This window comes from Podarcis bocagei (genome assembly GCF_964188305.1).
Source record: "Podarcis bocagei genome assembly, chromosome: 9".
Taxonomy (NCBI): domain Eukaryota; kingdom Metazoa; phylum Chordata; class Lepidosauria; order Squamata; family Lacertidae; genus Podarcis; species Podarcis bocagei.
The window spans coordinates 8093543-8120535 of NC_138134.1; the positions used below are offsets into that span (position 1 = coordinate 8093543).

Here is a 26993-nt window from a genome sequence, read left to right on the forward strand (position 1 = left end):
TCTGGAAAAAGGGAGGAATTAAGAATGAACAATTAAATAAGCAGGCTGTGGATTTTATAGGTCTGTGCAATCTAAATCCTATTTTTTGTTTCCCTGTAAAATGGCTGGTGATGTTTAATGGCATAAAGGGCACAATTCTAACCCCCTGGCGCTGATGGTGGGCGGTGGGGTAGCATGATGTGCAGGTTCCTCTCTGCTGGTAGAGAGGAGCATCATGGGGTGAGGAGAAGCTGGAGGTGAAATAGTTAAACAGGTTACCCAATCATAACCCAGGGGGGGTGGAGTCAGAGGGACTATAAAACCAGCTCTGGGGGGGGGGCGAAGGGAGGAGTTTGTTGGGAGTTGGGCGGTTGGTTGGTTGGTTGGTTGGTTGGTTGGAGTGAGAGTGAATTGGGATAGAGTTTGGGGGTAGGTTGAGTTAGTGTAGCGAAATAAGCTGAGTCAGGAACAGTTAGGAGCTAGGCAGACGAGTAAATATCTGAGAGGTGGTTTAGTGAGGGAGAGCAGGTAGCGGAAGTTATAGGTCTGGATAGGCACCCCATGATTGTAACTGACCGATACCGTTTATGAAACCACACGCTTGTTAAACTGCAATAAATAAACGGAAGTTTATGTTCCAATTAACATTGACTAGACTCAGTATTGTACCAGGTAGGGCCTGGGTGGTGGCAGTGAGAAATAAAGTGGTGGCACAGGGATCAATAGATGGTGAAATGTCCGGGGACCCTGTGTGATCGCCACAGGAGAAGTGGGGACTTCACCATGGCAGGTGGGAAGCTGCTGCCTGCGGTTCTGCTACTGGCGGCGGCTAGCAGACAGCCCCCAAAGAGGCTGTTTCAGAGAATGGATTCCCCCATGGAGCTGGATTCTTGGGCCAATCAGCCGCAGCAAACCCGTGTATGAAAGCCACCCCACCTTCTGCCTTGGCTGACCTGGGTGGCAAGGCTTCAGATGTGGTGGTGGGTTTGCACCGCTCCCAACCAGGGATTTCGTTTTGCTCTGTTCACCTTTCATTCTGGATAACAGCTGCAGTTGTGCAAATATAATATCTAGCTGCTGGACCAGAGGGACCTGTATTCTTTATGTAATAGACATTAAGCAATCTTGTGTAATATGCTGAGATATAAAAGTTCTACATGTTCCAAGTGGTTGTAAGGTTTACTCTGGTATGTGTCACATTCGGTAGTCATTCTTCAGATAGTTATTTTCATCCTTCCCATTATCTATTTTTTTGCTTTCCGTTTTATCTTTCAATCCTTTTTTGTCCTTTTGGGGGTTCCTCCTCATCTCCTCCTGGTGTCCCAGGGCTTGTACAATGGATTGCACACCAATCACTTCTCAATTTTGAAAAAGTTTTAGCCCCAGTTTCCTTCACTGATTCTTTTTGTTTAAACATTTCTGTCCGCCTGATTTGTATTCGCAATTGCATTCAAAGCTCTCTAGGCTTGGGCTTCCTTTGAGCACCAGGAAACCACAATGCTTAATTCACACAAAAAGGAGTACTGTGGAGCCCCTGAATTCTTCTCCCACGTTACAATCGGAGCCAGAGGAGAATTTATAGCATACCCGACAGATAATCCTTTTATAGGTCAGATGCCTCATAGCGAGGGATATTGTAAGACGGGCGAACCATGGAACTAATGAGGGGCGAAAGAAGAGTCTGGAGGGACCTGTGGATATAGGAAAGGAATGATGGCACATTTTCTCTCTGTGTCCTGGGCTGGCTTTTCAAAGTGGCTCTAGGGCAGAACCAGCGGCTGATCAGGAACAGGAAGTGGGGAATTTCAGAGGAGGACATAATCAATGGGAACATTTATTTACTTTGGAGCCCTGACAAATTCTGGAACCTGATTTGGTAATTTAAGAATAGCATATCTTACAGAAGCACCTCTGTTGTTTATGGCACGATTATAGATCATGATTGAGCACTTGGACAATGTGACCATTACTGGGGGAGGGGGGTGTAATATATATATATATATATATATATATATATATATATATATATATATATATATATATATCTGCATTAAAAGCTGTAGTAGTAATGTTGGTGAAGTTTCTGGGAGCAACTTGCCCTAATAGCACAAAGTAGTAGGGCAGGCAGAAGGGTTTCTGGTTACTGAGCTCCATAGCTGCTCCAGAGAGTTATGCTGGTCAGCATAAGGAGGGGGAGAAAAGCACCTTAGCCCTAGGTTAGGAGCCTGGGAAGACAACCAGGCAAGAGAAACTGCTTGGCATAGGAAAAGAGAGAGCTAGGGATTGGAAGAGAATGTGGTCCAGAGGGATATGGGTGAGTGAGAGCTGGACCATAAAGAAGGCTGATCGCTGAAGAATTGATGCTTTTGAATTATGGTGCTGGAGGAGACTCTTGAGAGTCCCATGGACTGCAAGAAGATCACACCTCTCCATTCTGAAGGAAATCAGCCCTGAGTGCTCACTGGAAGGACAGATCGTGAAGCTGAGGCTCCAATACCTCATGAGAAGGGAAGACTCCCTGGAAAAGACCCTGATGTTGGGAAAGATGGAGGGCACAAGGAGAAGGGGACGACAGAGGATGAGATGGTTGGACAGTGTTCTCGAAGCTGCAGACATGAGTTTGACCAAACTGCAGGAGGCAGTGGAAGACAGGGGTGCCTGGCGTGCTCTGGCCCATGGGGTCACAAAGAGTCGGACACGACTAAACAACAATAAAAGTGAGAGCAGCATGAGAGGAAGAAACAGAGAGAGAGCCACACAGGTCCAAGAGCTGCAGAGATGAGGCGGGATGAAATTTCACATACTTATTTGAAAAAAACAAAGCCAGTCCCTCCAAGTCTTTGACTGCAGGCCTCTAGAACTAGGGCTGACGTCCGCTATGGCCTATGCCTCAGGAGGGCATCCACTGACAGTCAGTGGGTCTTCTTCCTTGAAGTTACACACCCTCCTTGAGCAAGAGATGCAAGAGAACCACAAGAAGAACAGTTTGAAGGAGCTGCAACTCCAAGAAACTTGAACTGCTTTGTTTTGTTTCGGTCCTTGTTTTTATGCTTTTACTGTGTATTTTTATTCTGCCCTGAGATGCTTGGATGAAGGGCTGTATACAAATATAATATATAAAATAAAATAAAAACAGAAGTGACTTTTATGCGTGTTATAACAGGAAGGAATCTGTAGCTGCTGCTCATACAGTAAGTAGCTGTACCCAAAAGCACAGGTCTGCTTATTATGGCTACCTTGGAAGAATGAAAGCGTTCTCTTTGGACAGGAGGCAGCGTTCTTCCACTGACAGATCCTGACAGCAAAACCAGGGCTCGCTTGGCTTCAAGTATTTCCGAGAGCTTTTATTTTGCTTGTTCCCAAAGCAATTCTCCTCTACTGTTGTATACTAGGGCTGTTTTTATTTTAATTATTTAACAAATAAAAACCATCCATCTGCAGAAGAGTCAGGATGCATACGACACCCCAAATTAAGATACGATTAAATACCAGCCTAAGCAGAATTATCTTAAATCCCATGTTCATTCTGTCTCCTGATTACCAGGATCCACTTCCTGACCCAGTAAGCAGCACCCCTTAGTTTCCTGCCCCTTGAGTGTCCGGGGGAACTAGCAACTTTGTATGTTGGCTAGCGTGAGCAGATGCTAAGAAGCACAGGGCTCTCATATATTTAAGAGTTGTTAAAGCAAGGAGACTTTGCTACCAAAGTTTTTCTAGGGTGGTAAAACGTGCCACAATTGTTTGCAATTTTTCTTGTGTATGTGTGTCTGTTTTTGTTCTGTTCCTGCTATGGACAAGAGGTGGGAGTTTCTTGCTGTGGATGCTTGTGGCCAACCATTCAGACCTCTTAGGATGAGGCCTAGATAAGCTGCAGAGTGTGGGTGAAAGTTTTATGTTTCTCGACTTCCGGGGTGGCGCCTCCGGTGATGGCGGACTCCCTCTGAACTGGAGGAACAAGCTCCGCAAGAAACGGGTCTTTTCCGCTGCGGCATAGTGGGGACCCTTCTGAAAATCACAGGCGGATGAAGCCTGTGACCGTGGGACTCGGCGGGCACCTTTAGCGCCCCCCAACCCAATAAGGAACCCAGAAACGGGCTCCGAAGTTAAGAGGGGGAAGTGGCGCTGTGCTGTGAGTCGACTGCTTTTTCTGCGGAGCGAAGCCGCACAGCCGTTGCCGGAGAGTGCTGCCTTTTTCCTGGGACAATTTGGCATTGAAAATAACTAACCGTGAGTACTGGAACGCTAAATATCTGGATTTTAAACAAGCATTGGCAAAATAAAAGGAACGTGGACTCTAAAATTTACCCTAATTTGGTACTGAAATGGAAAGGGCTAAACAGGAAGTCACCCTTCCGTTCTCTTGTACTTACAACAAAGCAAAGACAACGTAAACTAGAGCCTTAAAAATAACTTTTAAAGGATCGTCTTTCATCATTCACAATTGCGGAACCCCCCTTCGGAAGCAGGAGAAGAAGGGGGATTTTTATTGAGTTGTTTAAACCTGCGGAATTAAAGTTAAAGTAAAGTAATTTTCCACTGTCCTGACCCTGGAGCGGAGTGTCAGATTTGACGTTTGAAGCTCATCGACCAGAAATAAATGCTTTGACAGATAGTTAAAAGGAGGGAAACATTGTGATTCCATTGTTTCCTTTCGCTTTTTAAAAAAGAACAAATATGGACAAAATATCTTAAAGAAGAAACTCTGCTGCTATTGTTTTCAAGGAAAAGAAGAATCAGAAGTCTCTCCCCCTAGAGGGGAGCTATGAAATTGTAACTAAATCCTGGGAACTTGCTGCGGTTTACTGATTACAACTGTGGGAAAGAGTTTTGTGACCTAGCAGGACAATGCCTTCAGAAGCACTGTTGGGTGCTTTCTGTAATATAAGTGCCCTATTGGATCAGCTAAGTCAGAAGATGGACTTTATGACAAAAGCCGCCAGTGCCTTTGATCAGGTAGTGGAAAATTATATGGAGCCCACTCAGGAACTAAAACAGGAGTGTGCCACGACAGAACAACAGAAAGAAGAGGACCCTGCTGAATCTGGGACGCCAGGGATAGAGGGACTCTCGGCCCAGCAGGAAAGTGAGCTTTTGGATTTGACAAATGAACTTGGAAAAAAACAGACTTGGAAAGATAAAGTTTGGATTGAACTGGAAATGGGGGGGTTGGATTGACCCCCCCTATGCAGGGAGGTTTGGACTTTCCGAGTCTGGAAATGGGCCGCCAGAGGTTTGGAGCTGTTGGGACTCCCAATTTTGGAAGGAATCTGAAATATGTTTTAAAACACCACATGGAGCTTAGTCTGGACTATGAGAAAGGGGCTGATTTGCTGAAAAGGGTCAAAAACACTACAAAGCTGGAGTTCCCGCGAGTGAAAGGAAAATATGAAGAAGAGCTGCGAAAGGGACATGGAAGAGACTTGAAGGCCTCGGATATAAGGGTACCAGGTTAATGTGCCAGACTAAAAAAAAAAAAAGACTGACAACCCTGGGACTGGGGGAGGGGACGCTGGAAGAAGATTGGATTGTTTTTATTCTATTGTACTTTTTTGTATTACTATTAGTAGAAATGTTTTATGAATGTTGGGAAAATGTTGAAATGAAATTACTTGGCTCTTGTTAAAATGTTTAAAGAACTAGGCAAAAAGGTAATGGTTATGAGAAGTTGGTAAAAAAGATTTAAGTTTTAAGCTCTAAGGTTGTCTCTATAAGATAAAATGAGAATAGAGTAAGGTAACGTAATGATAAAATATTATGACTTATGGAAAGGATTTGCTGCGACAATCATTAATCAAGATACAAGAGATGGGAGGAGGAGGAGGTCATGGAAAGAAGGTAATGGAAATTGGAGAATATGATAAGGATGCTTTTATCTTTTCTTTTTTTCCCTCATGTTTTTGTTTTTTTGTTTTTTGTAATTTTGTCTTTTTTGTGTGTATTTTTTAAAAAATTCTTTTGTTTCAATAAATATCTTTTTTTTTTAAAAAAAGAAAGTTTTATGTTTCTCAAAAGCCAGAGAGGGAGAGTCCATTGGCTCAGAGTGGGGCCTTTGTGCAAGGGACAGAGGGACGGGCTACCAAACATGAAGAGGGAGCTGTTGCCAAGACCATAGGTTGTTTAATCTGTTTGTTCATCTTGTGTTTGTTTTTTACCTAGGTATTTGCTTGAATTGAAAATCTGATTCTTGTCATCATAGGTTTGCTTGCTTACCCTGTGACAGAATTGCCAATTTGTTATTTATTGGGCCTGTTTATATGAGCTGGGACACGGGTGGCGCTGTGGGTTAAACCACAGAGCCAAGGACTTGCCGATCAGAAGGTCGGCAGTTCGAATCCCCGTGATGGGGTGAGCTCCCATTGCTCGGTCCCTGCTCCTGCCAACCTAGCAGTTTGAAAGCACATCAAGTGCAAGTAGATAAATAGGTACTGCTCCGGCGGGAAGGTAAATGGTGTTTCCGTGTGCTGCTCTGGTTTGCCAGAAGCAGCTTAGTCATGCTGGCCACATGACCCGGAAGCTGTACGCCGGCTCCCTCAGCCAATCGAGATGAGCGCCGCAACACCAGAGTCGGTCACGACTGCACCTAATGGTCAGGGGTCCCTTTACCTTTACCTAATTGTTGTGTATTGTTATGTTTCTCAGTTTATTTTTTTTATTACTTTGTCCCCTGCCCTGGGACTGGAAATATTCTATCAAGGAATGCTGTAAGTGAATAGTAATAAAATACACAAGAGCAGAGGGTATTTATAAATGAGTGGTGCACACTGGACAAAAGATCTGAGCTTTGATTAACCTTCACAGCTCTAGGACTCAGGAACACACTAAGGAATTGATTGGCAGTAGATTCAATAGACAATAGATTCAATAGACAAAGTACTTCTTCTTATTGTGCATAATTAACTTACAGAATTCACTGCCACAAGATCTGATGGCTTTGTATTGGAGGATAGGTCTATCAACAGCTATATGCCATGACAGCTGAACAGGATTTCCAGGTTTAGAGACATAGGCATGCCTTTGAGTATACATTTCCTGGTGGGCAACCGAGTGGGACAGGGATGTAGCCTTCGTGAGCATCATTCATGGGCTTACTGGCTGGCCATTGGGTGATATTGGACTAGATAACTCCGCAGACCAAATGTACCTTACATAGTTTCACATCAAATCTTTAGATGGAAAATTTACTCCCATCGCTTTTGCTCGTAATTCTGATAGATGTTTGTTGCTTAACAGTGACAATCATTGGACATGATGTGAATTTTATTTATACCTACAAATATTATACAGGACATAGCAGGAAATTCATTCCCCCCCCCCTCTGACCCTGGTCCTCCCTGACAGTTTAGGAACCTTTGGAATAGTATAGGATTTTGCACAGGGAGCTGCGATAGGTAAGGAGGAATTGGCTTGGCCCTGTGTAAGAAGCAGCACTTGCATTTTGCACAAAGCCACTGTTAGAAAATGATCCACAATTTCTCCACGGTTTTTTTTTGTAATGGTACATTTGTTTAGTGTCTAAAGTTTCAGTGCAATGGCTGATCTCTCTGTAGTTTGAATACCATTAACATACTGTTTAAAACCTAGAGCTCATGTGTTCAGGGACTTTCGTTTAACGAGACATTATCTAGGAAAGTATAAAATGCAATTTTCTGAAAACGTTATAAGCTTTTCCCTCTGTAGTTGTCACCGTGTATACCCTACAAGCCTGTTCAATGAGCTTCTCTTGCTGTTTTTAGTAAGAAAACAAATTTCAGGCTCATAGAGTCACATATTATTAACTTGCCAGAATTTGTTAAATGTGGTGGTGCCTGCTAGTTTAGGTTGGTTTTTGAAAGGACCAGAAATTCATTAAAGATTGTTGTTGTTGTTGTTGTTTAGTCGTTTAGTCGTGTCCGACTCTTCGTGACCCCCTGGACCAGAGCACGCCAGGCACTCCTGTCTTCCACTGCCTCCCGCAGTTTGATCAAACTCATGCTGGTAGCTTCAAGAACACCATCCAACCATCTCATTCTCTGTCGTCCCCTTCTCCTTGTGCCCTCCATCTTTCCCAACATCAGGGTCTTTTCCAGGGAGTCTTCTCTTCTCATGAGGTGGCCAAAGTACTGGAGCCTCAGCTTCAGGATCTGTCCTTCCAGTGAGCACTCAGGGCTGATTTCCTTCAGAATGGATAGGTTTGATCTTCTTGCAGTCCATGGGACTCTCAAGAGTCTCCTCCAGCACCAGAATTCAAAAGCATCAATTCTTCGGCGATCAGCCTTCTTTATGGTCCAGCTCTCACTTCCATACATCACTATTGGGAAAACCATGGCTTTTACTATACGGACCTTTGTTGGCAAGGTGATGTCTCTGCTTTTTAAGATGTTGTCTAGGTTTGCCATCGCCTTTCTCCCAAGAAGCAGGCATCTTTTAAAGATAGGTTCTGGTAAAGGCTGTGAGTCACAATAGTGAATGTGTATATTGGTTTTTCGGCTCCTCCTTTGTACCCACCAGGTGATGAGACCTAGTCCTGTCTCCTGTCCCAACAGTTACTGTAAACTCACAGATTTAAAAGAAATGCAAGCTCTGGGTTGTAGCAAATCTACATTAAAAATCAATGGATCATGCCCATGTGTATGATTTCAAGTATGACCATTTTTAACTCGCAGATCGTAACATCGAACAAACACACTATGTGACGATATTTAACTTTCTAATTTTCTAATTCTAAACCAAACTATTTCTCTCTAATCAATTAAGCCAAAATCTCACTCGGAGCTGCCTCCCTTCCCTGCCCCCGAAGCTGCCTTTCCTATAAAATCCAAAATGAAAAGGTCTCCAATTAAGAAAACATTCTCTGTTGTGCTGCATTCATGTTACCGTGCTGTGAGCTCTGACATTTTGTTTCTGTGGTAACCAAAATCAGCTGATTAGTTGGCATGGCAACAGAAAAGATGTAATCCCGGCAGACACACTCTAATCAATGCCCCCAGCACAGATGGTCTCTGGAGGATCAACAAGAAAGAGGCTGGCAGGCATTCAGGAGATCACGTGGCAACTCCAGACTAGGCCAGGGGAAAAAAGAAAGAAAACTAAAAAAGAACATTTCTCAAACTAACCAGTAGCTTTTTAACCCCTTCTTTGTCTTGCTTAATTGTCAAAGATTCTGCAACTTCCACCACCAGGAGGGAGAACAGCATCACTTTTGCTTTATTATTATTTTTATTATTATTGCACAAAATGTAAATTTTACAAAGTAATAAATTCTTCCCTGACCTTCAGTTTTTATTGCTCAGAGTTTCTTATATCTGCCCAAAATCCTTATTTGATAGATGGTTTGTGTAAATTCATAAAAGTAACGTGCTCCTTTACTTTTTATAAGGTAAAGGAACATAAATTGATCACTGGTGTTATGTCCAGGACTGAGACACAGACTGTTGATTCAAATGCGCAGGAGGGGAAAGTATATTTCAGCTATGCACACGGGCTGTTATTACACTTTTAACAATGCTGATCTTTTATGCATTTACGTGGTGCTATAAGGAAACACAAGCATTACTAGCCTTAAATAAAAACCATCTCTACCATGCCATCAAAGTCAGATAGGGCTGGAAAGAGACAGTTGTTTTAAACATGAAGGCAGGCGTTACACTTCACGCTGTGGAAACTCATCTTACCATTGATTCTAGTAAAAAGGCTATGCAGGGTTAAAAATGAAATAAAAGCCTGTGAACCCTTTTGACCAAAAATGACAGTGAGACAAAAGAAGTGTTGTATACATGGTGGAAAGCAATTAGAGGTGAATGGGAATGAGGGAATTCATTTTGAAAAAATGTATTTGCAAAGGGTTGCCCTATTTCAAGAAGTGAAAATCCGGACACAAAAGTTGTTGAGCTTTCTTTTGGGTGGACGGAAGGATGGATGAAGCGATTTCCCCAGAAATTCACCAAAAATTCAATACTTCCGATATGGGCTGCCATACGCCCAGGGTTTCCCCGGACATTTTAACTGGTTTCCGAAAATTCTGCCTGGACGCCGTTTTCGAAAGACGAATCCTGGCTAGGTGTGGAAAATTCCGGGCATATGGCAGCCCTATTTTTGCACCCCTGGACTTTCTCCTTATTTGGTAGATTCCATCCCTGCCAGGGGCCTTGGCATGTGGTGCCATGACGCCATCACTAAACCGAAGACCTGGAGGCAAGTGAGATAGTGACCACTCACAGGGTCCGCCACCAGTTTCTGGATATTTCTCCAGAAGGTGAGAATGACTCCTATACTTTTACAACTCTAGGTGTGTATGAACTCTTTTGCCCTTTTAGTCTATCTGTAGTGGTTGGATGCAGGGGCAGAGATTGGAATCCTGTAGCCTGCCATATATTGAGAGGAGCATGACAATAAGGTTTACATTATCTATCAGCTGGAATTACATAGCTTTAAAAAAAGGCATTAAAAAGGCACCGAAGCAGCATTATTTGGGGGTTGCAAATCATACCACACACACAAAACTGAGAGGCAAGATGGCTCAGTCAGTAGAGTATGAGATCCTTAATCTTAGGATCGTGGCTTTGAGACCCACATTGGGCAAAAGATTCCTGCACTGCAAGGGGCCGGACTAGATGTCCCTCCAACTCTACAATTCTATGATTCCATAACTAATTTTGTTGCTGTTTGTGCTAACGGCAGGCAGTTTTTGCCTTGAAAATGCTGGAACATGAAAATTCAGCACAGTTGCCGAAGCAATACTTCTTCTCCAACCCACTTTCATTTGGTTTGGCTTTTTATACCCTGTCTCCAGCGTAACTGCTAAGAATGCTGGACTTAGTGGTCCATATTCATTTCAATGCTATTGGAACAGGAGAACTTTCCCATAAATGTGACCTCCATCTTTCATTACTGGGGCTGCTATAGGCTAAATGTGCAATTTTTCAGGTTGAAACAATATTGCTTCCATGAATGCTACGAAATCTAATATGATGCCCTTCTCTATGGGGAAAATTAGGCTACATTTCAGGTGCTGAGATGAACCACTGAAATTTTCTAAACACTTGGTTTCGGAAAGATTCTTTCCCCACCCACCTAAAGTCCAATTTAGTTTTGCTTCAATCAGTTGGGTAGTTATTTACTAAAGAGAAGACAGCATGCTGACCTATGCAGCAGAAGTTCATTATTATTGTTTTATCTTATTTTATTTGGTGCTTTTTCACTCCCACAGGAAACACGGAAATTAACATGCAAAACAAGAATGCTAAAAACTGCTGTCCATATAGAAGCTTCATAGGTGCAAATAAACAAGAAAATAATTTAAGAAATTTTGGGTGGCACCATATCAGAAACAAAGAAGAATGTTTAAGAATGGGAATCTTTTCAGCCGGCAGAACATGGCTTGATAGGTCTGCCCCCTGGAAAAAATGCTCTAAAGCAGAGGCCCTGCCTAAACTGGTCTCACATTGGTAAAAGAAGGCCCATAAAACAGGGTGTTATCTTCTGATCTGTGGGGACAGGGAAATCTATGCTCCCTGAGAAACTTCAGAGCCTGGCCATTGAAGGATAATATCTATTCAACTATTCTATTAATCGAGGGTTAAACATCCCAGAGAACCAATTTCCTAAAAAATATTGCATTAAGTCAACTGGGCCATAATCTTGAGGCTAGTGCTTTTCAGTCTGGAAGCTAAACATGGAAGTAACATGGATGATTCAAGAACCATGCCATAGGTCAGAGCTAGATGGGAGTGGTTCGTAGACATAATCCTAAAACTTGATGGTTGCAATGGGAAGACTGTAAGCCCAATGATCTACCAATGCCAGACCGCTAACAGTGAATTACTAGCACACAAACCAAATTCCAGTGTCCTGAGAAAAGACAGCTACAAGTAACTCGCAACTTATGCGCATTTAACTTGTGTACATTCAGTTTTATGCGAATGACCAAAAATTTAAACATGTAAAAAGGGGATGGAAAGGGGAAGGGCAATCCCACCTGCCACTGAACCCAATGTGTTTGGATTATACGTCATTTTGGCTTTGGAACATAACCTGAGAGAAAATTGTATTGGCTGCAGCACCTGGAGCCATAGCATATCCTTAATTTGGAAGAAAGTTCAAGGGACATGCGCTGGATAATGCTGGTGGTCTATGATGAGAGATGTCATAGCTTACCCTCTCACATTGCCTGGGGGCAAAAACCTACCTGCGTTACTTTACTGCTGTAGCAGAGGCACTTCAAACTTTAAGCCACCATCCCTGACAATTGGTCATGCTGGCTGGTGCTGATGGGAACTGAATTCCAGCATAGGAACAGCATGGCTGGATCAGGCCAAAGGCCCATTTAGTCCAGCATCCGGTTCTCACACTGGCAAACAACGTGTCTGTGAAAAGTCTGCAAGGCAGTAATATGAACACACGCTATGTGTGGTGGCCCAATTAATGTGACTCTTCCCTCTTTAAAATAAATTAAAAAAATGAAGTACAGTGGTACCTCGCAAGACGAATGCCTCGCAAGACAAAAAACTCGCTAGACGAAAGGTTTTTCCGTTTTCGATTTGCCTCGCAAGACGAATTTCCCTATGGGCTTGTTTCGCAAGACGAAAACGTCTCGCGACTTTGTTTCCTTTGTCTAAAAACAAATACATGTTTTGTTTATAAAGTTAATTTATTTTCCCTTCAATTTTTGAACTGCTCTTTACAGTATGTGTGACTTTAAAGAGCAGTTAATAAACTGTTGTTGTACCAAATTTGGCTTTGTTTGGACTTTTTTTGACCATAGGAACGCATTAATTGATTTTCAATGCATTCCTATGGGATTTCATGATTCGCAAGACGAAAAATTCGCTAGACGACAAAACTTGCGGAACGAATTAATTTCGTCTTGCGGGGCACCACTGTAGATCATGAAAATCTGGTGTCTGTACGAACACACCTTTTATGTGTGACTATTAGCTGTTTTTTCATACACCATTGGAGCACTGGCTTTCTTGCTATAAATGAGTTGCACAGTGTTGTGTTTCTTTTGGAATATAAAAAAGTACTTGTGATTTCTCCCAGTTTGTGATTCATGACCAAGGATCTACTCATCCATTAAAAATAAAAAAAATGTTCAAAGATTGAATTCTACCTGAAGTTAATGACTCAGTACTATTTATTTATAACTGTCTGGATGGATATAAATATGAATTATATAACTGTACTATATAATTGGTTGAGTTGGACTTTGTGATTTCATTCATTGGCTTGACTGCCAGGTTTTGGTTTTTACTGATTTGCACTTAATTAATTTTGTTTTGTTTCTTATCTTAATAGCTATATAATGTCCATCTTTTCTTTATATGCCAATGACCTATGGTTATAAGCAATAAATCAGAAATGGACTGAAGATTGAAGTTTGTGTACAATAGTGTGAATTTTCACATAAGTTCTTTTTCTGGTATTCTTTAACAGAACTTTCACTTCAATGTTGTTTCAGTTTTAGCAAATTAAAATTCAAGATATCTGGAATCACTTCCGCCATCCACAGATAAAACCCCCCCACCAAACCAGCAGTTATTAATCTCTAATGTAATCTGAAAAGGGACACTGAAAACCCAACAACAATTTCATGTTTCATATTAATCTTTCCTATTACCTTTGTAAACATTGGTTTTCCATGTTGAGTGACCATGGTGCATTGATCACAGTCCACTGTGATGGAGGAGTTGTGGTATGATTCTTTTGAGTGCTTTAGGATGTAATACAGGTCTGTCACACCTCCTTCAAAGACAGTGCTAAAATAACGAGGAATGAGGGTCCTTCCAATGGCTGTTGGGAAAATACAAAGCACATGAGCAAAGGGCACTAGACAGAACACTTTTAAGTCGTTCATTCACTAGAACAATGGTAAAATCTGATCAAAACTTAATGCAGATTCCAATTAAACCAGTAAGAAATAGACTATGCTGTTCCCTGTGGAGAGTGAGACCTGCAACAACAAAAACTGGAGACCTTCACATATTGACATGTGGTCCAAAAGGATATTATGATGGAGGTCCAGAAGAGGTCCAGAAAAATTAGTAGGGTTGGCTCCGCCCGTGATTTTCCCAGCACAGGTCATTCACCATGGTGACCAAATCCAGAACAGAAGCCAGGCTGAACCCCAGAATCTGCTCAGAGCTGATCAGTTCTCCCCCTAGATGCACCCCTAATTGCTGGGTTTTGGCTCTGGGTCTGCTAAAAATTGTTTCTACACCTCACCTTCCTTCCTTCCTTCCTACCTACCTAAATAAATAAATCCGTTTCAATAATAGTAAAAAGTAAAAGTAAAAAAAAAAGTAAAACCATTCCAAATGAAATAGAACAGTCTAGACTTTCACTGGGCCCCGAACTGGTATATCAGATTTTCAAATTTTCAAATATTGGCATATCTAAAAGGCAGTCAAATGCCTAGTAACAGCAGTAGCAATAGGTGAATAAATAAATATAAGCTGCAGAAGTAGGGTTTGTGGCCTTGGGTCAGAGTCAGGCATCTATGTAGGGATCCTTCCAGGTGTCCCTAAATATGTCTTATTCTTAAAATTAAGTGAGAAACATTAAGTAGTAATAGACAATCTGTAGAATTTTAGAATTGAATAGTTTTTAGTATAATTAAGATTTTACTTATTTATATTAAATATTTTGTATAAAATACTCCTTTGGGCCTTATATATATCTCTGAGAGAGAATTTGCAATTGACAATGCATTTTAGCATGAAAACAAATAATGTGGCTAAATAATTTAGGTAAAATTAGAAAATTATAGAGCTGGATTTTCCGGCCTTCATCGTCCAGTCTGTGTAGCAAAGCCGGTTTAACCACTCCACATGTTGTGACTGGTATGCATTGCCTGTCAGATATATTTTTTCCCCCAGGGCCACAAATGGGTTTATTCCATCTGTTAGAGGATCACTTTATTTAGGCAAAAAACCACCATAGTTTGATACTACCTCAATGAGGATATTTTGGTGGAGGTTTTGCTATTGACTTAAATCTCCATCCCCGTTCTGCAATCCCTTATTGTTCCTTGTAAAATTACTGTCCTTATTGCCATCTGTGGACACTTTTGTGATGGGTTGGGGACCTTCTGGAGCAGATGATGGTGGTGGTGGTGGGAGACAGGGTGGATTTGATTTAAATCAAATCAATTTAAATCATGATTTAAATCACGATTCAAATCACTAGTCAGTAAGACTTGATTTAAATCATTTTCTTACAGAAAGACTCATTCTTGCTGGTATAATCTTAATATTTACAACCAGATGAAGGTTTCATCTTTGGAATAATAAATTTTCAGAGTAGTTTTTACAGTTATATCCAAAATTACTGATTTGGTTATACTATACAAAGACACGTAATTATGAAATTTTTGTTTATATTTGGAAAATTTTCTGCTGTACTTTATTGGAAGAATAAAAATAATCATTTCCTTAATAACAATTTAAACAATTTATTTAACTAAAACAATAACATTATAGCATATGTATCCATGTTTGTTAACTAATGTGGTTAAAATATTTTTTTTAAAAAAACCAACAACTTAGACTGAGTTTTAGTATACATGAGAAACTTAAAACAAATCCTTATTTCCTGATGAAAAGCCTTTGGACTATAATGTAACTTAAATAGAAAACTACCTTTAGAAAGATTTTTCCTCCAAAAGCATTTTATTTTAAAAATCTGATTTTAAAAAAAATGGTTTAAATTTATAAAAAACCACAATTTTTTTAAAAAGTAAATAAAAAAAACACACTGATTTTTTTATCCACCCTGGTGGGAGATGAGGAACCAGATGTCCTGCTGTGGAAGCAGATTTCCACTGACCAAGCAGGTGGACATAATCTAACATCATTGCATGCAGGGCTTGATAGTTCATCGGACTTTACTATAGAGACCCAGGTTACTTTTAAGTCCTACCACAGGTAGAGAGAGTTTATAGATAAAGTGCACTTCTGTGCATGCCCAATCAGGTGCATGTCTGATGAGACGGCAAGAGCAGCAGCCCAGGTGAGGAAGTTCCACCTTTGAGGTATTCTAACATCTGATATTCTAACATCTGCCTCAGTGAGGGTTAAGCAATGGAGTGCTGAGGAGATTCAGCAGCAGAACGGCAGCTGGAAGATGTGAGAATGGAGATGGGGGGAGGTTTGTATACACCAGTGTGTCAGGTTCTCAGGCCGCAGTCAGAGGTCACTGGCCTTTTCTCCAGGCATTCGGCTTGAGACCCTGTTGACCTCCCCGTCTGCGTCTCCTGGCAGGATACAGGCAAGGTCACAAATTGGCGATCCCACTCAGCGTGAGAGGGACACACCCTCGCCTCCCTCCTCCCTGGTTCCCTCAGGGAGGGGAAAGAGACAGACAGAAATCTATTTACATGTCTTTATTTCTGTCATTGCAGCAGTACAGAGAAACGTGTCTGCACAGTTCAAACTCCAACAGCAGAGAGAGAATAGACTCCACCCCTGTACTTCCAGTACAGGTCAGATGACACTCTGAGCTAATATCCGGTGCTCAGTAGAGTGAATAGACTGCCCCTTTTTCCCACTAGTACAGTCCCACACATCAACATCCTGTTTTGCATTCCAGACACCTGCAGCTGGCTTTCGCATTGCTGCTTTTTCCTGACACAGTGATGGCCAAACTTGGCCCTCCAGCTGTTTTGGGACTACAACTCCCATCATCCCTAGCTAACAGGGCCAGTGGTCAGGGGTGATGGGAATTGTAGTCCCAAAATAGCTGGAGGGCCAAGTTTGGCCATCATTGGTATACACCTTTGCCACAACCCCAGTAAACCTTCTATGGGCTTCTGGAAGGCAGGACCTGCAGGAGTCTGGGTAAGGAAGCTTCACTCAGTGAGAAACCCTGATTGTCCTTTTTTATAGCATTTTAAATATATTGTGATGCACCTTGAGCACTTCAGTTAGTAAGAGGGGTGTAAATATTTCAAAGAAGCAAAAGCAGAAATAAATGTTTGCATACTAGGCAGGCAAACTGAAGAACTTGGATATGGTTTGTTAAGCATTGTGCATTTCAAACAAATACAGTTCCTTGCAATCCTCATTAAAACTTCTGTGTGTGCCCTCTATAGAGTATAATTTAATGAGGGGAAAGAAACTAGAAGTCCAGTGTACACGCATTTGTTTTTCAAAAGTGTTAAAAGATTCACACATTGCTTTTTTTGCGATATACAACAAACATGAAATTAACCCATCAAGTTAATTCCTTGCTCCCCTAAGGCTAATCAGCACAAATTAAATTTCATGCTAATCATCTTGTACAGCTAACATGTGACAGAAAACTTTGTGTGGCTTATAAAAAGAAAAAGTGTACAGTTTGTGATAGTTGATCTCAGGAGGTAAAAGAATACTGTTCCTCTTTCTCCTTACATCCATTAGAAACAATACAGCATAAGAAATAATACTAGTTCTGTATTGGTGTAATTTTTTAAAATAAAAGGCCCTGAAATATTGGCACCCCATTGCTACGGAGTACATTTTGCCTGCAAGGGTATAGAAAATGGATCAGGTGCCATTTCGCTGAATTCACCTATAACCTGTAGAGACATCATCAAATTGTTTTGCAAATCTCCCTACATATAGGAAAATTATTTTCTGCCCTGTCATTTGATATCGACTTTCATTTGCTGAGATGTGCAGGATACCAAATCAAAGAAACACCTTCTTCGTAACCACAGCATTAACACAGGGTACCAGATCTCTCAAGATGAAAGTCGCTGATGAGGAAGTGGAGGAAGATTCTCCTCCCTTCTCAGCTGGAGGAATAAATAGCGAATCTCTGGAAGTTCATAGAATCATAGAGTTGGAATAGACCACAAGGGCCATCGAGTCCAACCCCCTGCCAAGCAGGAAACACCATCAGAGCACTCCTGACATATGGTTGTCAAGCCTCTGCTTAAAGACCTCCAAAGGAGGAGACTCCACCACACTCCTTGGCAGCAAATTCCACTGTCAAACAGCTCTTACTGTCAGGAAGTTCTTCCTAATGTTTAGGTGGAATCTTCTTTCTTGTAGTTTGGATCCATTGCTCCGTGTCCACTTCTCTGGAGCAGCAGAAAACAACCTTTCTCCCTCCTCTATGTGACATCCTTTTATATATTTGAACATGGCTATCATATCACCCCTTAACCTCCTCTCCTCCATGCTAAACATGCCCAGCTCCCTTAGCCGTTCCTCATAAGGCATCGTTTCCAGGCCTTTGACCATTTTGGTTGCCCTCCTCTGGACACGTTCCAGTTTGTCAGTGTCCTTCTTGAACTGTGGTGCCCAGAACTGGACACAGTACTCCAGGTGAGGTCTGACCAGAGCAGAATACAGTGGCACTATTACTTCCCTTGATCTAGATGCTATACTCCTATTGATGCGGCCCAGAATTGCATTGGCTTTTTTAGCTGCCGCGTCACACTGTTGGCTCATGTCAAGTTTGTGGTCAACCAAGACTCCTAGATCCTTTTCACATGTACTGCTCTCAAGTTGTTGACTCGGTGCCAGTAGAAGGGAGGGATCTGCTGTTGTCGATTTGGAATGGCTTGAGTATTATGGGATGGAGCTGAGCCGGAGAAAGAAGAGGGTTTAACCTTGAAGTTGCAGCTCCGCCCCAACCAGGCTGGAATACAACAACAGTGGGAGTAAGGAGACAGCCCCAAACGCTGCAGGAAAAAGGAAAACCTCAGGGAGCCACATAAGGCCAAGAGACTAACAGTTGACTTTTGGATGTGGCGCAGGCAGGATGAAAAGGAAAAAGCTATTGTTCCTCACCTGGAGCCTTTTTTTGGAAGTTAAATAGTATAACACAAATAGAAATCATTAAGAGTGCAGCTATTAATTATGTGATAATTTTGAAAAATGGAATGTAACAGAAATGAATAAGAATAAAGACCCATCAAGAACGGTGTGCAGGAAGCCTCTTAACGAAATTGCATTAATTTGGAATTAATTTGTGTAATTGGGTTTATATTGGAAAATAAATAAAAAAATAGCAGATTTTATTTAGAAAAATGAATAAACTACTTCGTAAAAAACTCTAGGTGGTATACACGAAACAATATAAAATAATTATATCAATAACAGATGTAAAAGCATATACTAAATTATATGTGGTATTCAACTACAAATCAAATCAGATTTGATTTGATTCAACTAAGTTTTACTCAGAGTAGATCTATTGACATTAATTGACCTAACATTAATCTCAATGGACGTAGGCTGGGTAAAACTTAGTTCAATACCACCACATATATCTGGATAGGCTTGATTTAAATTTTTTAGAAGTTTTTAAGAGGTGTCTAAAACTACAGCAAGAGTGCCTAAATCTTAATTGACTCCTAAGAGAAGTGGAGCAAACTTGATGTGGCACTTGTAAAAGTTTGAAGAGCTTGAGTAGGCACACATGGGACAAGGCAATCCTTCAAATAAACTAGTACAAGGCTGTTTTTAATATGCTAATTGTAAAACCTTGAACTTGGCCAGTAATGAACCAATGCAGATCTTTCAGCAAAGGTGTAATATGCTGGGAGGATTCCATTTCTACCAGCAATTGTACAGCAGCATTCCTGACTAACTGCTCTTTCCAGACAAGCCATGCTATTGTGCTCTCATCCCAAAGCGTAACAACAGTGGCTGTTACTGGAGAGTAAGGAAGAGGTCATTATTCAGGCTCTGCAGCAAATGCAGGGTCCAGGACTCATGTCTCCAAGGTGCACGAGCAAAGCGAGATATGCAGAACTGAAGGGAAGCAAGGAAGCTGTCCCAACAGGTGTCACGCTCCTCCCGGTGAGCTTTCAAAGTTGAAGCAGGGAGAGCTCATCCACGAGACTCTCCCACCTTAAGAGAGCGATGCACATGCAAACACACGCTTTATCTGGGCTGCTGCAGAATAACCACTTGGTTTGTGGTGGCAACACTGTGTCCAGTCCCTCTGACTCCAGCTCTGCCGCCACCTCCTCCTGCTCAAACCCTCTCACTAATTGGTTGAAGCATCTCCCCCCATGAGGTGAGGCTCTGTGATCCAGCAGATCTGCTTTCTCCTCTCAAACATCTAGTAGTAATAGTAGTAGTAGTAACAGCAGTAGTAGTAATAATAATAATAATAATAATAATAATAATAATAATAATAATAATTTATTATGTATACCCCGCCCATCTGGCTGGGTTTCCCCAGCTACTCTGGGCGGCTTCCAACAAAGTATTATAATACAGTAGTCTGTTAAACATTAAAAGCTTCCCTAAAGAGGGCTGCCTTCAGATGTCTTCTAAAAGTCTGGTAGTTGTTCTTCTCTTTGATATCTGGTGGGAGGGCGTTCCAGGGCAGGTGCCACTACTGAGAAGGCCCTCTGCATGGCTCCCTGCAACTTGGCTTCTGGCAGTGAGGGAACCTCCAGAAGGCCCTCGGAGCTGGACCTCAGTGTCCGGGCAGAACGATGGGGCTGGAGACGCTCCTTCAGGTATACTGGACCTAGGCTATTTAGGGCTTTAAAAGTCAGCACCAACACTTTGAATTGTGCTCAGAAACATACTGGGAGCCAACATCGGTCTTTCAAGACAGATGTTATGAGGTCTTGGCGGCCACTCCCAGTCACCAGTCTAGCTGCCGCATTCTGGATTAGTTATAGTTCCTGGGTCACCTTCAAAGGTAGCCCCACACAGAGCGCATTGCAGTAGTCCAAGCGGGAGATAACCAGAGCACGTACCACTCTGAGGAGACAGTCACCGGGCAGGTAGGGTGTCAGCCTGCATACCAGATGGAGCTGGTAAACAGCTGCCCTGGACACAGAATTGACCTGTGCCTCCATGGACAAAATGACTCCCGGGCTGCGCACCTGGTCCTTCAGGGGCACAGTTACCCCATTCAGGACCAGGGAGTCCTCCACACCTGCCCGCACCTGTGCCCCCAAAACAGTACTTCTGTCTTGTCAGGATAGTGTTGCAACAGGAGAACTGCCATCCTCCATTCCTGACTACCCCCCCTTCAAGCTGCCCCCTCCTGCTTCTTCTGCCTCCTGGCCACCAAACCTTGCCTGATCCTGACTGAATCAAGCAGCCCACGACAGACCTAGCATGCATTAGCAGTAATCCAGCAGTAATCCAGTCAAATCCCCCAGACAAGCGGGGCAGGGATCAAGGGGGTCATGTGGTCAGTCACAGATCTGCAAACACCTTGTCCACATCATCAGTTTGAATAAACTGAATAAAGTGTTCAACAACACATCGCAGGCTGTGACGCCGGGCACTTCAACAGGAATGGCTGCAACTGTAGAATCAAGGTTTCTCGGAAGTTGAGCAAGTTTATCCTCAAAATGTACAGTTAGCTGGTTACAGCAAGTCCTTCCCCTACAGCGAGAGTCGGCAAACCTTAGAAGTACCTGAAAGAACTCTGCTGGACAGCATTTTACCCATATAATTCTGGGCTACCTTACAGTATTTTTAAATAATATAATGAATGCAACCTGCTTTGATCATTCGAGAGTGCTACAATGAATGCTAAGCGGTAGCAGCGTTATTGTGGTTAATTACTATAATAATAATTTTTTACCACTTCTGAGCATACAAAGCACTGCAGTTCTTATCTAATTTATTGTGGATGGGGTTTTAAATAATGAAAAGGAAAATAGGATGAACATATTTCAATATGAATGAAAGGTATATCATTGGACCATATCATTGTGTCAATGTTTCATTTCACTGATAAGCCAGATTCTAAAACGAAATAGCAAGGTTTTGATATTCCCTGAAGTGTTACTACATTTGTCATCATCTTCCTTTGAGAAATGTGAGAATGAATTTCAAAGTGCTGATGATGTTTCCTATAATGTCCTGTGGTGTGAAGCAAAATGGGTGCAATAATTCATCAGTCGGCAGTTAATTGTTTTCACTGATGTTGCAGAGATGGTTTTGCCTATGATGTGGAAAATCGAAACAGAAGGATTACAAACAGACGCACACACACACTTTGTTCCCACAGCCAAACACTGCAGTTTGCAAAGATTACTCAACTTTGATTTCAGCAAACAGTTTCTTACCCCCAGATAATATGCATTTGATTTTAATAGGTCCAAATATATCCTTTGTGAACTTTATCCTGAACTGAGAAATGCTTGTTTCAATAAAGCTTTTAGAATATAAATATACATGGTTAGAAAGTGTTACCAAACTGTAAACAAAACTGTAAACAAAAATGGCAAGTAATTGATGGGTAAATTTTCCCAAATCAGTTCTCATTCTGTTTCCTTTTCATACATCCTACTCTGCTGGTCTATAAATTTATTTGAAAGAATTTATCCAATTAATTTCAAAGCTGGCATGTGAGCAATTGGCTACATTTTCTTGTCTTTCTGCTTACTAATGTGTGCCAGAGCATGAGCACAGTGATTAAATCACAAAATAAAACTTTATTCAAACATATCAAAATTCACTTTTATATTGATATTTAATCAATGTTCATATGCACTGGTATGCGTCAGTAACAAGTAAGAGAAAAAGAACATTTACTCTCAGGTAAGTGGCTTAAGGATCATAGCCTCAAGTGCAATCAGTCTGATTTCAGTTTGTAATTGGTTTGGAATATTTTCTGATATTTTGGAGAAATATTTTAATTTCCTGTATCTATTTATGAATTAAACTGTGGGGGTCAGAGTAGCCCATCACTGGCTGAAGGTATAATACCTGAGATAGGGCCAATTCACATTTTACTTGATAGCCATGTTTGCTGAACACACCCAGAGTACATAGGGCATAAGAAAAATTCAGCAGACACATGATTTGCATGTGGAAAATGAGTAAAGAAAACAAAAAGAGTATGCCATGTTAATGCTAGGTGCAGTATAAATATCTGAGAAGTTTTTCCAACAGCCAAAAGTAGTTGAACTGTAATGGAAAGAAAAATCAATAAAGTGCACTTAGTGTGGTTTAAATGTCATATTCAAACACTTCCAAGCTTCAGATTATTTCTATTTGAATACTGTTACATATTTAAAGGCTTGACACCTGAATAGCATATATCTTTCTTACAGTTTTGATTTTGGAGGCGGGGGAATGAAGGCACTGAAACCTGTCAACATACCTATTTCAGCATTTCTGAAAAGGTGCACGCAATCAAAAATGTACCTGCTGGGGATAAGGTAAAGGTAAAGGGACCCCTGACCATTAGGTCCAGTCGTGGCTGACTCTGGGGTTGCGGCGCTCATCTCACTCTATAGGCCGAGGGAGCCGGCGCACAGCTTCTGGGTCATGTGGCCAGCATGACTAAGCCGCTTCTGGCGAACCAGAGCAGCACATGGAAATGCCGTTTACCTTCCCGCCAGAGCGGTACCTATTTATCTACTTGCACTTTGACGTGCTTTCGAACTGCTAGGTTGGCAGGAGCAGGGACCGAGCAACGGGAGCTCACCCCGTCGCGGGGATTCGAACCGCCGACCTTCTGATCGGCCCGTCCTAGGCTCTGTGGTTTAACCCACAGTGCCACCCACATCCCTGCTGGGGATGGTCACCTTAAAAATAAAGTTAATTACAAGTTTGATTTTAGATCTCCATTCCAGAGGCTCAGTTTAACTTGCATTGTGTTTATTCATTGTGTTACTTATTAATTTTTACCAAAAAAACCCACAATGTATTTCTAAAAGCGGAAAATTTTCCCCAGCATAATATAGTACGGTACTGGAAAGTTTCCTAATCCATGTCAGTATTTTGGACTGATTTTCAGCTGATTCAGATTATACACGTGGCACAGATTAACTGCTCCAACAAAGCTGTTGGGTGTGTAACTTGTAGCTAGGTGAGTGACAGGAGCCAGAGTGCACCTCCTGGTATGCTCCAGCCACTGTGCTGGTGTAGGCTGGTCTTTAAGCCTGCGCCTACTCCATCTCCTATCCCTTTTCAGTTATAATAATAACAATAATAATTTTATTTATTTATAAGTGGTTTCCTCAGCCACTCTGGGTGGCTTACAGCACATAAAAAATGGTCAAACTTTAGACATTAAAAATTTCCCAATACCGGGTTGCCTTCAGATGTCTTCTAGAAGTCAGATAGTTATTTATTTCCTTGATAGGAGGGTGTTCCACAGGGCGGGTGCCACTACTGAGAAGGCCCTGTAACCTCACTTCTCGGGACCGCCTCTCCTAGTCTGCCCCGCAGAGGACCTTAAGGTCCATGAATAATCACAGTTTAGAGGTCCCGGGCCCTAAGGATGTCAGACTATCCTCCACCAGGGCCAGGGCCTTCTCAGTGATGGCTCCAACCTGGTGGAATGCTCTGTCCCATGAGACCATGGCCCTTCACGATTTAACCTCCTTCCGACAGGCCTGTAAGACAGAGCTATTCCGCCTGGCCTTTAATTCGAATTCAGCCTAATCTTTTATTTCCCTTCTCTTCCCTCCCCCTCCCCTTTTATGAAGATTACCCGCTCTGAGACCCCACAGCTAATTCTCCCCTGGCCTCCTTGCTGGCCCAAGTAGGACTAATTCAGCCAGCTAGCCCTGGTGACTATCTAATGTTTATTGGATGGATTTCACCCAAATTGATTTTTGAACTTGGCATTTTATTGTTATTCATGCTTTTATACTGTATTTTATGCTGCTTCTATGTTGTAATACAATTAAGTGCTTTAAATTTGTTGTTAGCTGTCCTGAGCCCAGTTTTCTGAACCGGGAAGGGTGGGGTATAAATAATAAAAAATTATTATTATTATTATTCTCGCAGTGATGGAGACATGTATGTCAGGGAACACATTCCCTCCCCTCATTGCAGCCTGAAGTGGCCAAGTACAGAAGCGACTAGTGTTGGCAAGCTGGAGACAAGTCAGTGAACATGTAACTGCCTGGATAGTTCAGCATGGTGCTGATAATGCCAAGGCTGCAGGTTCGATCCCCGTATAGGACAGCTGCATTTTCCTGGATCGCAGGGGGATGGACTAGATAGTCCTCAGGGTCCCTTCCAACTCTACACTTCTATGATTTTAAGTGACCTGACGTCAGCTGAAAAGGACCCCATCCCAGTTCCAATTACTTGCAAAAGAAGGCATGGGATTTTCACAGATACCAAAATAAGCTGCCAATAATTAAAATAAATTAGAAACTAACGCCATGCAAACTGTACACACATTCTGTTAAACATCCCACTGTTCGGCCTGTAGACTTCCAACGGAGATGTTATTAAATATGGTAGATAGATTCTTTCCAGCTGCTCTGTTTACATCTAGGAGAGCCATTAAAAACAGCACCTCTGAGATTTCTTCCAAGCTCTCTGGGAACTTGTATTTTGAAATAGCTGCTTGTGAGACAGAACACAGACCGGTAGTGCATCTTTAATGAATGGCAATAGATTATGAGATGTTTCAGCTTGTATTCAATATATTATTCCCCTCCCCCCTCCCCCGGCCCATCTCCCACAATGGAAAAGTAGCTATGTTGAAATCAGACCACAAAATAATATGTAGCATGGAAGGGGAAACTCATCCCAAAAATGTTCAAGGAGGCCTGAACAGTTCTGCTAAAGCTAGTTGAGTTTTTCAAAGAGATTTTACATCACTCACTTTCTGGTCAGATTTCACCTAAAGTGGAATTAATGAGAATTCTCAGAGTGGCTTAACCATTAATCCCTCTTCCTAGGGAAATATGGGAATTGTGAGGCAAATATGAGGTCCCCACACTCTTAACCAGGAGTAGGCAACCTAAGACCCAGGGGCTGGATGCAGCCCAATTGCCTTCTCAATCCGGCCTGCGGACGGTCCGGGAATCAGCGTGTTTTTACATGAGTAGAATGTGCGCTTTTATTTAAAATGCATCTCTGGGTTATTTGTGGGGCATAAGAATTCATTCATATATTTTTTTCTAAATATAGTTCGGCCCATCACATGGTCTGAGGGACAGTGGACCGGCCCACGGCTGAAAAAGGTTGCTGACCCCTGAAATTACCTGAGTGTTAAAGAGTGATGATGTTGTTTTAAATGCATAATGCAGATGGGGACCTATGATGAAAACTCAATAAACAAATTTTCTGGAAGCACCTAAAGTCTGTAAGTCCTCAATATTTTCCTATAGCAGTTGCCCCTGGAAAACCTTTTCACTTGAGTAAGTAGGGAGCCACAAAACCATGTACAGGCCAGAGAAATCTACTCATCCTGAAAGTTGCGGCCATGCAATAGCTAATACAGTGGCACCTCTGGATGCGAACGGGATCTGTTCCGGAGCCCCATTTACATCCAGAAGCGAACGCAAACTGTGTGTGCGGGTTGTGATTCGCTGCTTCCGTGCATGCGCATGACGTCATTTTGACCGTCTGCGCATGCGTGAGCGGCGAAACCCAGAAGTAACGCGCTCCGTTACTTCCGGGTCGCCGCAGCGCGCAACTTGAAAATACTTATCCCGAAGCTACTTCAACTCGAGGTATGACTGTACTGTAAAGATTATAAAATAAAAAAAAATCCTTCCAGTAGCACCTTAGAGACAACTAAGTTTGTTATTGATATGATTGGTATGATTGTGATTCACAAGACAGAGAAACCATTGGGAGAACACTTTCATCTCCCAGGACATGCTAAACAAGATCTTAAAGTAGCTGTCTTATTACAAAAGAATGTCAGAAATAGACTGGAAAGAGAAGTTGCTGAATTGCAACTTATTACCAAACTTAAAACCATGGAGACCTGGTCTGAATAGAGACATTGGATTCTTATCTCATTATACATGATAAAGCTATTTTTAGCCATATCACCCCTTGTAAAAACAATTGCAGTTGTTAACAGTCGTCAACAGGTTTACCACACCCATAGCTGTCAACTTTTCCCTTTTCTTGCGAGGAATCCTATTCGGAATAAGGGAATTTCCCTTAAAAAAGGGGAAACGTTGACAGCTACGCACCCATCAGCCAATCACCCATTCCCACCACCCTTCTGAGCAATACCCCTCCCCACCCTCTCACTATATATAAGGGTCTGGTGACTTCTGTTTCAGTGTATCTGAAGAAGTGTGCATGCACACAAAAACTCATACCAATAACAAACTTAGTTGGTCTCTAAGGTGCTAC

General features: G+C 42.0%; 1 protein-coding gene across 5 annotated transcripts in view; it reads right to left on the reverse strand.

Annotated features, from left to right (window-relative positions):
• The window catches only part of LDB2 (LIM domain binding 2), a 246301-nt gene that overhangs the window by 45043 nt on the left and 174265 nt on the right, over positions 1–26993 (reverse strand). For all 5 annotated transcript variants that reach the window (XM_081207872.1, XM_081207871.1, XM_081207874.1 and 2 more), the window contains one exon: positions 13574–13746. In XM_081207872.1, coding sequence (XP_081063998.1) covers positions 13574–13746 — 173 coding nt within the window. The remainder of the gene's footprint in view (positions 1–13573; positions 13747–26993) is intronic.